The sequence below is a fragment of the Lithobates pipiens genome, unplaced genomic scaffold (assembly GCF_037356315.1).
Source record: "Lithobates pipiens isolate NorthernLeopardFrog02 unplaced genomic scaffold, aLitPip1_a1.2 Scaffold_13, whole genome shotgun sequence".
NCBI lineage: Eukaryota > Metazoa > Chordata > Amphibia > Anura > Ranidae > Lithobates > Lithobates pipiens.
This window is the reverse complement of record NW_027507718.1, coordinates 458,654,942-458,670,784: the sequence shown is the minus strand read 5'-3', so window position 1 is coordinate 458,670,784 and position 15,843 is coordinate 458,654,942. Positions and strand designations below refer to the sequence as shown.

The following is a 15,843-nucleotide window of genomic DNA, read 5'->3' as shown; positions in this document are numbered from 1 at the left end:
TTTTATGGCAATAACTTGCATATAAGCCTTTAAAATGAACACTTTGGATTTTTCATGTTCGTGTCCCATAGACATTAACCACTTGCTTACTGGGCACTTAAACACCATTCTGCCCAGACCAATTTTCAGCTTTCGGTGCTCTCACACTTTGAAGGACAATTACTCAGTCATGCAACACTGTACCCAAATGAATTTTGTGTAGTTTTTTTCCCACAAATAGAGCTTTCTTTTGGTGGTATTTGATCACCTCTGGGGTTTTTATTTTTTGCGCTATAAATGAAAAAAAACGCATATTTCTTTGTTTCTGTGACAGAATTATGCAAATTATTAATTTTTCTTCATAAATTTTGGCCACAATTTATACTGCTACATATCTTTGGTAAAAATAACCCAAATTAGTGGATATTATTTGGTCTTTGTGAAAGTTAGAGAGTCTACAAGGTGTGGTGCGAATCGCACAAAATTGATCACATCTGATGTACTGGTGGACTATCTCGCTTCTTGTGACCCGAACAAGTCAGGAAAGTACAAATACCCCCCAAATGACCCCTTTTTGGAAAGTAGACATTCCAAGGTATTTAGTTAGAGGCATAGTGAGCTTTTTGATGTTGTCATTTTTTTCCCACAATTCTTTGCAAAATTAAGATTTTTCATTTTTTTTTTTCTCCACAAAATTGTCATTGTAATAGGTTATTTCTCTCACGTGGCATGTGTATACCACAAATGACACCCCCCAAAAAATTCTGCTACTCCTCCTGAGTATTACAATACCACATGTGTGTGACTTTTTCACAGCCTGGCCACATAGAGAGGCCCAACATGCAGGTAGCACCATCATGTGTTCTAGGAATATAAATTACACATCTAACTTGTTGACTATTTATTACACTTTTGAAGCACCAGGACAATGACACGTGACACTGATGACAGATGGCACTGATACGTGGCAATGATGACACTTACACGTGGCACTGATGACAGGTGGCACTGATGACAGATGGCACTAATATGTGGCACTGATGACATATGGCACTAATATGTGGCACTGATGACACGTGGCACTTATACGTAGCACTGATGACACGTGGCACTTATACATGGCACTGAAGACACGTGGCACTAATACGTGGCACTGATGACAGATGGCACTAATACGTGGCACTAATACGTGCCACCGATGACAGATGCCACTAATACATGGCACCGATGACGCGTGACACTGATGACAGATGGCACTGATAAGTGGCATTGATGACACGTGACACTGACAACAGATGGCACGTGACACTGATGACAAATGGCACTGATACGTGGCACTGATGACAGATGGCACTATGTGGCACTGATGACACATGGCACTGATGACACATGGCACTGACAACAGGTGGCACTGGGGGCAGGTGGCACTGGGGGCAGGTGGCACTGGGGGCAGGTAGCACTGGGGGCAGGTAGCACTGGAGTGGATGGCACTGGGGGCAGGTAGCACTGGGATGGATGGCACTGGGGGCAGGTAGCACTGGGGTGGATGGCACTGGGGGCAGGTAGCACTGGGGTGGATGGAACTGGGGTGGATGGCACTGGGGTGGATGGCACTGGGGCAGATGGCACTGGGGCGGATGGCACTGGGGCAGATGGCACTGGGGCAGATGGCACTGCTGGGGCGGATGGCACCGCTGGGGGAGGATGGCACTTTTTATTTTATTTTTTTACTTTTTTTTTTTTCCCTACTACAGGCAGAACGGCTGCCGCTGCAGCCGTTCATCTCTCCCCTCTCACACTGTCTGTGCGAGGAGGGAGAGCGGCGCTGAGAGATGATCTCATATGTTTACATATGAGATCATCTCCCATTGGACACGCCGATCACGCTGTAAACGGCCGCTGTGATTGGCCGTTTACAGCGATCTGTGTTTGCCTGACCCCGGGGGACACGGCGAACACAGAACTTCCGCGATGCGTGCCCGCGGCGGCGCGCATTGCGGAAGTAAACATCAGGCCGTCCAGGGACGACCACCCGGACGAACGCGCCTGCTCTACGGCTGTCATTCGGCTATAGGGCGGGCGCGAGGTGGTTAATAGGGTTCACATGTTTGCACAAATTTTTTGCCTGTTCACATGTTCTGGTGCCAAACGAACAGGGGGGATGTTCGGCCCATCCCTACATATGTCCCATACCTTGTGACATTTCTTAGGACAACCATGAGAAAGATATGTCATTTTGTATAACGGTATCACAGAGTTAACCAGTTTCTTCCAACAGTCTAAAAAAGGAGGCCTGTCTGATTTCCAAGCTAACACAATTGCCTTCCCGGGATAGAAAAAGAGTAAACTTAGTAGGGTCCTAGACACTCTGGTAAACACTAGGTGATTAACTAAACCCAGCAGACATACAGAAACTGTTTGGACAACTGATATCGCAGTTAGTGAATAAATAAATTGAAGCACAACAACCCAGAACTCTTGAATATGGAGGCAGGACCAAAAGACATGGAAAAAAAATCCGCAGGTGCATCTCCACATCACTAGCAATTAGGTGTCACAGTGGGGTAGATTCTATGAAGGTATTGGGGGGTAAAATAGGCCATATGCAAAATTTTAAATTGTATCGACCTATTCTTTGTGGCAACCAATTGGGCAAATGGATAACCCCAGGCATCATCCCAGTCCTTGATATCCAAGTCTGGCACCTACGCCCACCATTTCAACTGCAGTAGGTCGAGTCCTACGTGAACCAATGGCAATAAAGCTTCACATATCACTGACAGCACCTTCTCCAAATCTGCCTCACACAACAGGGATTCTTGGTTATCCTGCAAAATGAACTTTCAAAGAAAGTGGAAGATTTGTTCTATTAAAAGCCACTCACCCACCCACCCACCAAATTCCAAAATTGCCCACCAAGGCTAAGGCCTGGGGAGGGGCTGCTGGATTGAGCTCCGCTATTATGCTCTATAGCCTGTGTGGAACCTAACATGTGCTGAATGTGGGCTTAGGCCTGAAGTGGTAGTGGAGCTGTCCTGCCTGTTGATGGAAGAAGCTGTGCCAAGGAGGAGACCCAGTAGAGAACCCTTGTTGTACAAGGATCTGGTGCAGAGGCGGCTCTTTAATTAGGCAAATTAGGCGATTGCCTTAGGCCTCGCCCACAGGAAGGGCCTCGCCATCGAGCGATTGCCTAATTTGTCTCTGAGGTGTTGTGCTGCACTGTCTGCTGCTGTGTGGAGTGTCTCTCAAACGGCGGGGTGAGCGAGCGGCGGGCGCGCTGCACACAGCTGCAGACAGAGTGAGCTCCGCGGCGGTGGATGAGGGGGGTGATAAGAGTATGTCCGACTGTCTAATATGCATGGCTTAGGCTGCCTGTGTGTCCAATAGCAGCAGCGCTGTCCTCCGAGTCCTAGCCCTTCCTTCCCCTAACGGCGGCCCCATTGCATGCCGGGAATTGTAGTTCTCCCACAGAGCACAGGCACATAGACTTTAACATGGCCGTCTGGTGCCTGTGCTCTGCAGAGACTACAACTCCCAGATTGCACTGCAGGGCAGAGCTAGAACATCATGTGTTGCTTCTCCAACTGAGTCCTGCTGCCTTTACCAATTTGTCACCAAGGCGAGGAGCAGGATCATCAGGTACAGTTTATATATAGGTTTTTCATATATATATATATATATATATATATATATATATATATATATATATATATATATATATATGAAAAACCTAACAACAATGCACCCCCACCAAATCTAAGAGTCCAAAGGCCATATTAACTCTGCATTGACAAGACAGTTTTATTTTCACACATTCTAAAAATAACTTTTCATCTGCTTTACTGAGGATGCTTTACAGTGGCTGTGTTTGATGGCATGGTGGCTGCAATTGATGGCACAGTGGCTGGGTTTAATGGCACAGTGGCTGCAATTATTGAGCACAGTGGCTGCGTTTGATGGCACAGTGGCTGCATTTGATGGGCACGGTGGCTGTGTTTGATGGCACAGTGGCTGCGTTTGATGGCACAGTGGCTGAGTTTGATGGGCACAGTGGCTGCGTTTGATGGCACAGTGGCTGCGTTTGATGGGCACAGTGGCTGCGTTTGCTGGCACAGTGGCTGCATTTGATGGCGCAGTGACTGCATTTGATGGGCACAGTGGCTGAGTTTGATGGCACGGTGGCTGCAATTGATGGCACAGTGGCTGCATTTGATGGGCACAGTGGCTGAGTTTGATGACACGGTGGCTGCATTTGATGGGCACGGTGGCTGTGTTTGATGGCACAGTGGCTGCAATTGATGGGCACAGTGGCTGCGTTTGATGGCACAGTGGCGGCGTTTGATGGCACAGTGGCTGCGTTTGATGGCGCAATGACTGCATTTGATGGGTACAGTGGCTGAGTTTGATGGCACGGTGGCTGCAATTGATGGGCACAGTGGCTGAGTTTGATGGCACGGTGGCTGCAATTGATGGGCACAGTGGCTGAGTTTGATGGCACGGTGGCTGCAATTGATGGGCACGGTGGCTGCAATTGATGGGCACAGTGGCTGCATTTGATGGGCACGGTGGCTGTGTTTGATGGCACAGTGGCTGCGTTTGATGGCACAGTGGCTGCATTTGATGGCACAGTGGCTGCGTTTGATGGGCACAGTGGCTACGTTTGATGGCGCAGTGACTGCATTTGATGGGCACAGTGGCTGAGTTTGATGGCACGGTGGCTGCAATTGATGGCGCAGTGGCTGCATTTGATGGGCACGGTGGCTGCATTTGATGGGCACAGTGGCTGAGTTTGATGGCACAGTGGCTGCAATTGATGGGCACAGTGGCTGTGTTTGATGGCACGGTGGCTGCTTTTGTTGGCACGGTGGCTGCGTTTGATGTCGCAGTGGCTGCGTTTGATGGGCACAGTGGCTGCGTTTGATGGGCACAGTGGCTGCGTTTGATGGCACAGTGGCTGTGTTTGATGGCGCAGTGGCTGCAATTGATGGGCACAGTGGCTGCGTTTGAGGGCACAGTGGCTGCGTTTGAGGGCACAGTGGCTGCGTTTGAGGGCACAGTGGCTGCGTTTGATGGCACAGTGGCTGCGTTTGATGGCGCAGTGGCTGCATTTGATGGGCACAGTGGCTGAGTTTGATGGCATGGTGGTTGCAATTGATGGTGCAGTGGCTGCATTTGATGGGCACAGTGGCTGAGTTTGATGGCACAGTGGCTGCAATTGATGGGCACAGTGGCTGTGTTTGATGGCACGGTGGCTGCTTTTGTTGGCACGGTGGCTGCGTTTGATGTCGCAGTGGCTGCGTTTGATGGGCACAGTGGCTGCGTTTGATGGCACAGTGGATGCGTTTGATGGCACAGTGGCTGTGTTTGATGGCGCAGTGGCTGCATTTGATGGGCACAGTGGCTGCAATTGATGAGCACAGTGGCTGCGTTTGAGGGCACAGTCGCTGCGTTTGAGGGCACAGTGGCTGCGTTTGAGGGCACAGTGGCTGCGTTTGATGGCACAGTGGTTGCGTTTGATGGCACAGTGGCTGCGTTTGATGGCGCAGTGGCTGCATTTGATGGGCACAGTGGCTGAGTTTGATGGGCACAGTGGCTGCAATTGATGGGCACAGTGGCTGCGTTTTGGCACAGTGGCTGCGTTTGAGGGCACAGTGGCTGCGTTTGATGACACAGTGGCTGTGTTTGATGACACAGTGGCTGCGATTACTGGCACGGTGGCTGCTTTTGATGGCACAGTGGCTCCTGTATCATTGTCCGCCCACAGTCTCTGACCATTTCCTGTATCATTATCTGCGCACAGTATCTGACCATCTCCTGCATCTTTGTGGCATGATTGTCTGTCAGCACCCTGTCAGTGGCTCCAACTTTTCATACCGTGTTAGCCAGGTAAGAGTTTGCTTGTTATTACCATAATAAAACCGTCTCCTGTATCATTGTCTCTGCAAGTCTCTGACCGTCTCCTGTATCCTTGTCCACACACAGTCTCTGACCGTCTCCTGTATCCTTGTCCACACACAGTCTCTGACCGTCTCCTGTATCATTGTCCACACACAGTCTCTGACCGTCTCCTGTATCATTGTCCACACACAGTCTCTGACCGTCTCCTGTATCATTGTCCACACACAGTCTCTGACCGTCTCCTGTATCATTGTCCACACACAGTCTCTGGCCATCTCCTTATTCATTGTCCACACACAGTCTCTGACCATCTCCTGATTCATTGTCCACACACAGTCTCTGACCATCTCCTGTATAATTTTCCGCAGTCTATGACCATCTCCTGCATGATTGTCTGTCAGCACCCTGTCAGTGGCTCCAACGTTTGATACCATGTTAGCCAGGTAAGAGTTTGCTTGTCATTACCATAATAAAACCATCTCCTGTATCATTGTCCACAGTCTCTGACCCTTGCCTGTATCATTGTCTGCACAGTCTCTGACCGTCTCCTGTATAATTGTCTGCATAGACTCTGACCATCTCCTGTATCATTGTCCACACACAGTCTCTGACCATCTCCTGTATCATTGTCCACACACAGTCTCTGACCATCTCCTGTATCATTGTCCACACACAGTCTCTGACCATCTCCTGTATTATTGCCCGTACACAGTCTCTGACCATCTCTTGTATCATGGATGTGAGGTCGGTGACTGTCCTTTAGCTGGATTGGACTGTCTCTTAGCTGGGCTGTCTCTTATCTGGGACTGTCCCTTAGCTGGATTGGATGGGTCGGACTATGTCTATCAGCTGGGTTGGACTATGACTATATCCCTCAGCTGGGACTGCTCCTTAGCTGGATTGGACTTGTTGCATTAAACAGGTTATGTTTTAGAATATGTTGTAAAATTACTTTTTTTTTTGTTTTATACTTTGTTGACAAATTAATTTCACATTTATGAGACAGCACAAAGGATAATGAGTAGGCAGCTGCACAATTTGATCTATATCTGTGTGCGTGTAACATATATACCCACCCACCCTATGTTTAATGATATTTGATTAAAGAATAATTGGCTAGAGAAATTTATAGAAACGGTGAATTCATAGTTCATAGGAATTAAGTTAATATATGCATTCATACAGTTAATTTTTATCATTTTTATAATATTTTTCCCATTATGGGCGTGAGTGGGGCCTCATGTCTAAGTTTTGCCTAAGGCCTCAGAAAGTCTAGAGCCGCCTCTGATCTGGTGACTCGCTTGAACTCGCACTGAACATAGGAAACTGAAAGAGAGAAAACTGTGCACCAGCTAGGATGCTACTACAAACACTGTGTCTGCTAAAGGTTTTGGCACTGTGAAGCTGGATATGGATATAAAGAGTCTGTAAGCGATCTGCTTAGTATCTGAGACCACTAACCCTCACCTCCTTGATTGTTCTACAATCATTTTTAAAAAGGCAACAGTGACTGGTGCCCAATGTTCTTTCTGGTCTCCCATCTTAGCTATGGACTCAAATCTGGATGTGAAATACTGGCCCGTCCCCTGCCTCTGGGATATCAGGGAGGTGCTATAATGTATTTTGTCTTTTTTTTTTCACACTTTTAGCTTGGGGTTGTTAGTGTGCCTCAGGCAGCTATTGTTCACAGACCATTCAAAAGCAGCCTTTTCTTCGCAGTGCCTCACTGAAAAAAATCCCACTGTGCATTCAAAGCACTGCACACCCCCACCCCACCTGCACTACAACCTTCTGCCATAGCCCCACACAACTCTTTCTAGTTAATAGTATGTTAACTAAATGCATTGGTTTTATCAGTTACATCTGCAGTGGGTGTATGGTAGGGCAGAACAAACCAGGCAAAGTTTGGTTTGAAGGAGTTTTGATGAACCCAGTGGTACAGTAAGTTCATGAACCTCAAACATAGCACCAAAAACTATTGACTTCTGTGTCAATATTAAAAATACACAAATATTTAAAATGACATGTGGGGGATGTCAAAATGTTGCATATGAAGTTACTGAACAGTATAATGTAGTCCTTAAAAAGTGACATAAAAAAAATAAACATGATAAGGTTCCACCTGGGATTCAACACACCATTATCAAGGCATGAGACCTGGGTGGGCAGGAAAGGGGGGGGGGAATGTTGCCATCCGTAGCTTAACTATTTCAGTCTCCCCACATCCACTTAAGGGAGAGGATGTGGGGATAAACCCTTGTCCCCCAACATGTAGACAAGGGGGGAGATTTACTAAAACTCGTTCAAACTGAATCTGGTGGAGCTGTGCATACTAGTAACCAATCATCTTCTAACTTTAGCTTGTTCAATTAAGCTTTGATAATAAAACCTAGAAGCTGCTTGGTTACTATGCACAGCTTCTTCAGATTCAGTGTGCACCAGCTTTAGTAAATCTCCCTCAAGGTGTCTTGTAAGGCTGCTTTCACACTGGGGCGGTATTCAGGCGTTACAGCGCTAAAAATAGCGCCTGTGTAACGCCTGAAAAAAACCGGCCCCTTTAACTCCAGTGTGAAAGCCGGAGGGCTTTCACACTGGAGCGATGCGCTGGCAGGACGGTGAAAAAAGTCCTGCTAGCCGCATCTTTGCAGCGGTGAAGGAGCGGTGTATTCACCGCTCCTAAACCACTCCTACCCATTGAAATCAATGGGACACCGCGGCAATACCGCCGGCAAAGCGCCGCTGCAGCGGCGCTTTGCGGGCGGGTTTAACCCCTTTTCGGCCGCTAGCGGGGGTTAAAACCACCCCGCTAGCGCCCACACACCGCCGCTAAAACAACGGTAAAGCGCCGCTAAAAATAGCGGCGCTTTACCGCCGACGCTGCTCCCGCCCCAGTGTGAAAGCAGCCTAAGTGTTGGGGAAGGGAATGGTGAGGCATCCCTTAGGATTGTATGCTTAAAGTGATTGTAAAGGCAGAAGTTTTTTCTATCTTAATGCATTCTATACATTAAGATAAAAAGCCTTCTGTGTGCAGCAGCCCCCCTCAGCCCCCCTAATACTTACCTGAGCCCCCTCTCAATCCAGCGATGTCCATGAATCCCTCGTTCTCCCTCCTGATTGGCTGAGACAAAGCATTGGCACTATTGGCTCCAGCTTCTGTCAACCAAACTCAGTTAGCCAATGAGGAGGGAGACAGCGGGACCTAGGCGCAACTTCATGTCTGAATGGATACATGGACCTGCGGCTCGGCTCGGGTGTCCCCATAGCAAGCTGATTGCTGTGGGAGCACTCAACAGAAGGGAGGGGCCAGAGCTCCAGCCAGGGACCCGAGAATTGGAGGATCCGGGCTGCCCTGTGCAAAACCACTGCCAAGCACAAGTATGACATGTTTGTTATTTTAATTAAAAAAAAAATGAAACTTTACAATCACTTTAATTTTTGTTGCTGCCTGCCCTTCTTGTCCCTGGAGAAAGACTCACAGAAAGGGCCATGAATCAAGGATGCTTAAAATGAGTTTCCCATTAAACTCCACAATTGGGTCTCAGCTGTCATTATTTTTACCCAGCTTGCATTGCTGTCTCTACTCTTGTATGCTTGACCAGGTCAATGATGACCTTTTATGGGAAAACATGAAAAAAAAAACTTTAAAAAAGTAAGTCTTGTAAATTTAGCCCATTAGTTTTGAAAATGGCAAGAATTTAGTGTTAAGATTACTCCATGCCAGAGTACTATCAACGATGTATAAAAGACACCCTGTGAGTTAGGGGATGAGATTCGCTTAGTGCCGCCTGGACCCCAGGAAGCTTCCAGTCCTTACAGTGCCCATGAACTTCCCCCAGTTGACCCCAACCGACCACAGTGATGTCCAACTTCCCACAGTATATGCCAGCCCACACTCAGAGCCTTCAGCCCCCCATAGCTACACCAACCTTCAAACGCCAGTAACTCCCCCCCCCAGCTGCCACACTACTGTCAGCCCCAGCCCCAGCAGAAGCCTCCAGTTTCTCACAGTGCTCCTGTAAAGCCTCCAGCCTTCTGGAGAATAACCCAGACCCCCAAAAACCCCCATAGGTGTCATCAACCTCCTCAGATCCCTCACAGGGCCAACAAGTCAGCAGCAGAGTCCCCTAACCTGCTCCAGATCTCTCATCCTCCACAGTGATACTCAGACATATGAAGAGACCTCCAGTCCCCCAGCCCCATCCAGGGCCTCCAACATCAGGGTATCTTTTTCACCTACTTACCACTAAAGCCAGAGTAGTTTTCTCCTACTGACCACCAAACATCATTTTTTTATTATGTGAAACAATTTTTATTTATTTTTTACTGTTGGGGCCAGGGTCATATTATGGGCAAAGCCAACAATGCTGCCCCTCTACTTGCTTTACTAACAAGATATTAGGACTCAATAAGTGGTGAAAGTGAAACAAAAGTTTGAAAATGTATAAACACTTCCTCATGTTTCTTCCAAGTCAGCCGCAGGCCAGATCCTACATTTACATTAAATAAAAATGTTATTTAATTTCTTTAACAGATTGGGAAAATAACTACCTAAGGTCTTTCATTTAGAAATGATGATTGAAACCACTTCTTTAATCAGTGATAATTAAAGATAATTATTTTTACGGTATACCCTCAGCTGGTAGGAGAGCCACATACAAGTTTATTGGGCTGTAATGCATCTGTACAGCCAGGAGAGAGAGGACTTTTGCTGCAGGATGTAAGTAAACGACAGAGGCCACAGCAGTCTGATCTCAGTAAGTACACATCTGTGGAGGGGGAGGGTGGGATCGGTTAGCTTGAGGCGAAGGGGTGAAAAGAATAACTGCGCTTTGTTTTAGAGTTCACTTATCCTTTAAAGGCAAAATATCTAGGGGGGAGGGGGACGACAAATCTGTGGTGCCATAAACATGTGCTTATTTTGCTTAACGGTTAAGCCAGCCCTGGTATGCACATGGAAGGCTTAGGAAGAATTCACTAGGCCCTCATCTCACCAAGGTTTAGAACCACTGCTGTAGATGATGATTGTTTTATCTAGCTTTGATCATCACAGTGGCTCTATTTAACATGTCTGGTCTAGGCTGTGATATGCTACAGTATAAACAGATAAACAGATGGCCACTGCCCCCACCAGTAAATGGCGTTTGCAGCAGGGAGCACATGGAAGGGCAACACATGTCAAACAAAACCAAAAAACATTCCCAGCTCATCTTACCGACCAGCGCGCAATCAACAGAGTTATCCTGTCTAACAGTAAGCATTAAAACAGTGATGCCGTGAAGTGGCTCTGCAGCTTATGCATGCATTTGCAAATGTGTGCAAACTAAACCCCTGTTTTTAACACATACTCTTAGACAGGATAATTTGGTTGGTTGCAGGATGGTCGGTAAGTTGAGCTGGGAATTTTCTTTGATTTTGTTTGATGTGCTATGCTACACATACACTTAAACACAATCTGAGACACATGATCCAACTTCTAGTGCTTTTGTGGTGTACACCTAAATAGAGTTGGCAAGGAAATCCATCCCCAGTATGCACAACAACAGCTCAACAATATGATATACAACAAAATAGGTTTAATTAACTAAAGGTTATTCACTTTGAGGGCTTTGTGAATTTGGTGAAATTTCGATTTGCGAAGAAAGCCAATTACAAGCAACGATAATAAAACAACATTTTTCCTTGCACATCATTGGATAAAGGAAGTCAGCAGAGCTTCATCTCATTCACAAAGGTTTGGGAATAATCCCCTTGCAAGGTGCAACTTCCCTTGCAAAATGAACAGTCTATTTGCCTTTAGCAAATTATCCCCATACCCAATATATTGCTCATGCTTGGGAAACCAATTAGTCCCTAATACCTTATTACATCTACCAGAAGGTTCCAAAAAGAAAATGCAGATATAGGTAGATTAAATTCTTACAAGATATATCTGTACCTTTTGTGAAGGTATTTAAAAAAATAAATTAAAAATAAATAAATTATATATATATATATATATATATATATATATATATATATATATATATATATAATCATTACCTTACCTGTGAATGATGTGATGTCTTTGTAAATAATCCAGTGCCAGTGAAAGTTCACAGATATAAAGTTTAACAGCCTCTTCGCTAAAATGAACATTCTGTTGCAAGTGATAACGCAGATCTCCCCCCAACAGCAGGTCCACCACCATAAACATGTCTTCTTCATCCTGGAAGGAGTACCTGAAAGATAAGATTTTGAGTGATTTTGGACATGTGAGGAGGAGCAAGACAAAAACACAGCATATTTGTAAGATCTGCTCTATTCAAAACTGTAAAATGTATATATCCTGTCATGTCTGCTGTCATATAGAATGTTTGACCACTTGCATCTTACAGAAGGTATGTTAACTGAATTCATTAAAGAAAATGTGAGCGTCATTTGAGAAAGCCTTTCAGAACATGGGTGACAGGTATACAATTGAGGAGGGAAAAAGGAGGTAAAGAACAGTCAAATTGTTGACCATCTAAAAAATATGTCTCCTGAAATTTTTATTACTGTTTAAGATTCATGCTTCGGGTTGTTGAACTTCATCTACCCCTGACTTGGCTGTAATAATCAGAGCTTGGCTTTTCATTTGTGTTACCATAGTTTCTAACCTAATTGGGTTCTCCATATGTACTTATGCACAATGCGCTGGAAGGCAAAAATTAATTTTCCTGAGAAATCAGGTTAGGGACAATGAGGACACAACTGAACAGCTTAACTTTGTCCATTATATCCGTAACAGAGGTTGGATATATTTCACAGCTAGTGTTCAGGACAGTAGTCTGAACCACTCTATACTCTACTGATTACTAAATAATCCATTTTGAATGAAGGGTCCTCCGTAATACATATTATTCTATAATCTGACTTGCTTTATTTCTTTCAAGATATATCGCTCAACATTAAATCCTGGGGTCTTTTGTATTTCAGTGAACCCAATGGGCTTTTGAAAAAAGGGTCTGCTTTCCTGTTTAATTCAGGCACCATTGAAACACCACTGGGCATTAGCCAATCCGTTGGATGACAGTAAGGCTGTCTATTGGAAATAAAGACTTGAGTAAACACCTTTAGCAGTCTTTTATCAGAGAATAAGCTTACTGAATTTTTCAACCAAATGCTTTTGTGTCACATAGATAAGATTATGTTGTGCATGGGATTGAAGTAATCATGTTCATGTGCTTCTTTGATCATGAAGATTGTTTTGTATTGCTGTCTCTCATTTATGCTGGAGGAACTGTAGCCTTCTGAGAACCCTCTTCCATATATGGTGGGAATGCCCAGCTCTCAAAAACTTTTGGAACCAAACATTAACTCTCCTCCAGTCAGTCACCCCCATGACACCTAAATTATTCTCACTGGATTTCCTTCTCGGCCTGGCAATCCCCACATGGCCCAAGTGTTTTCAATCCATAGCCACTCATGTCCCTATTGCCACACGCCTAGCATTGGCAAGGAAGTGGAAAACCAAACCACTCCCAAACATCCAAGACGTAATCACAATTCTAAACAATAACCTCAAAATGGAATACAGCTTCTCCAAAGCTAAGCTCACCACTCAGAATTTCTAAAAATCTGGGACCCATGGCTCAAGGACCCCAGAAGTATACAGCTGGAATGATCCGCTGGCTTCTAATGATCTATAGCACACTCTGTTATACTCTTCGGTACTTTGCCAGTAACACACACATTTCAGCACTGTGCACTCAGGAATACTATATAATAGATCAATCCAACATGTGTGATTACCTGCCAGTTACAGCATGTTTCGACTTAAATATAAGTTTCCAACGTTACCCTATAGTTTATTACCCATAAAAGATAATGTATAAGCATACAATAGTATATATTACTGTGTTCATGTGAAATAGGTACATGTCCGTTATATGTACAAACCAGTGTGTATACATACTATGTATTGGAATGTACTATCACAATTACTTCATTGCTCCCTGTATGTACTCTTTTTTTTTCTCTGCAAAATGAATAAAAGTGTAAAGTTTAAAAAAAAAAATAATTCAGCTTGAGCTATTGAGTTCTGAAAACATTTTTTTCAGCAGACGGTAAGGAAGTGAGAAAGTGTATGGAAAGGAACCTAAAGCTCCACCCGCTGTCTCAAAAAGAGAATACAAAATTAGAATGCAAGCTCTCATGAGCAGGGCCCTCTGATTCCTCCTGTATTGAATTGTATTGTAACTGTACTGTCTACCCTCATGTTGTAAAGTGCTGTACAAATTGTTAGTGCTATATAAATAATAATAATATGCAATATTTCATATTTACCTGATACTTTTTTAAATTTATAATTAAGAAAAAAATATGAGAAAAACTACTAAATGTTTGCAAATTAGGATACCAAGGCTGGTCACCTCTTTATGAAAATGCTATTTGCTTGGTAGCCATCCAGATACCCTGACTTAAGCACCTATTGGGTTACTGCATTGTAACATGTATGCAGTCAGTTAAGTCAGAACATTTTATTTGCATACTTGTTCTAGGTTTCCTTTAACAAAAAGCTCCCCAAAAATGGTTATAAATTGGTTTATTTTATTATGATTATATTATTTAACAGAACTGGCAACACTTGAATCTAGAAAAAAGGTAAAAGAAAAAAAAAAGTTCAAAAAATGATTAAAATTTTCAATTAACTAACCTTCAAAATTCAATCCACAGTAATCTTTAAGTATATGTGCCATATGAAAACTGAGATTAGCTTTCTCCCCTTTTCTCTGTAGTTGTATTTCTCTAAGCTTCTTACACGCTTTATGTCAAATGACATACATAAATGTAGACTTCTTCAGAAAAATTAAAGATGATTATGCTTTATTTATATATAACCCCTTTTTTCATTTACAATGCAGACCTACGGATCCAATTGCATGTTATATAACAGTAAAGAGTTCAGTGTAATGACAGAGGCAGCAGAGCCCACCTGGTTTGAGAATGAAAAGGAAATATATCCATTCATGAAGAACATGAGTTAAAGGGCATGCCTTTCGGGCAGAAGCAGATCTTGCATGAAAACACAAGGTCCATTTATCTGTGAACCCCCCACTGTGTGATTACAAAATGCTAAGTAAAAGCTATGAAAAAGAAATTAAGTAAAATGTGAGAATGCATTCCTGCACATTGCTAGAGCGCAGTGGCGGCTGGTGCTCAGATTTTGTTTTTTTTCAGGGGGGTCGCAGACAAACTGAAAAATTCTGAAAAATACTTTAAAAAAAACATCAATTGCAGCCTCACTGTGTCCATCAAATGCAGACACTGTGCCATCAATTGCAGCCACTGTGCCCAACATATGCAGCCACTGTGCCCATCAAATGCAGCCACTGTGCCCACCAAATACAGTCACTGTGCCCAGCATATGCAGCCACTGTGCCCACCAAATACAGCCACTGTGCCTATAATGTGCAGTCACTGCGCCCACCAAATAAAGTCCCTGTGCCCATCATGTGCAGCCACTGTGCCTGTCATGTGCAGCCACTGCGCCCACCAAATACAGTCACTGTGCCATCATATGCAGCCACTGTGCCCAGCATTTGCAGCCACTGTGCCCCGCATGCGGCTCTGACAGACCCCCTGGCACTTACCGCCAGGCAGAAGCTCCTCTCCAAGTGCACAAGAGCTCTGGATGGAGGTGGAGATGATGCATGGGCCACCACTGCTGGAGCATCTTCTGAAGGAAGTTGGGATTTTCAGCTTTCCTAGGGTTCCTAGGGTCTCTTGGTGAGGCCCAGTGATACCTGTGTCTACAACAAGCAGGCATAAGCAAAGCGTGTGGCAGATATTTTTTAATTCGAGCTTTGATTAAAGCAAGAATCAGTTTAAAAAGATGAAAACTTAAATCAAAATTCTACTCTTATTTTGTTTTTACACACAAAATTTGCCTTTCTATTTGCATTCTACAATCAAGATCTGCAGTGTTTTTAAAAATAAACATATGAT

General features: G+C 44.5%; 1 protein-coding gene across 1 annotated transcript in view; it reads right to left on the bottom strand.

Moving 5' to 3' along the window:
- STK32B (serine/threonine kinase 32B) overlaps window positions 1-15,843 on the bottom strand; it is a 339,672-nt gene that overhangs the window by 191,590 nt on the left and 132,239 nt on the right. Inside the window, exon 4 of the mRNA XM_077477798.1 lies at window positions 11,922-12,095. Within this exon, the coding sequence (XP_077333924.1) occupies window positions 11,922-12,095 (174 nt within the window). The remainder of the gene's footprint in view (window positions 1-11,921; window positions 12,096-15,843) is intronic.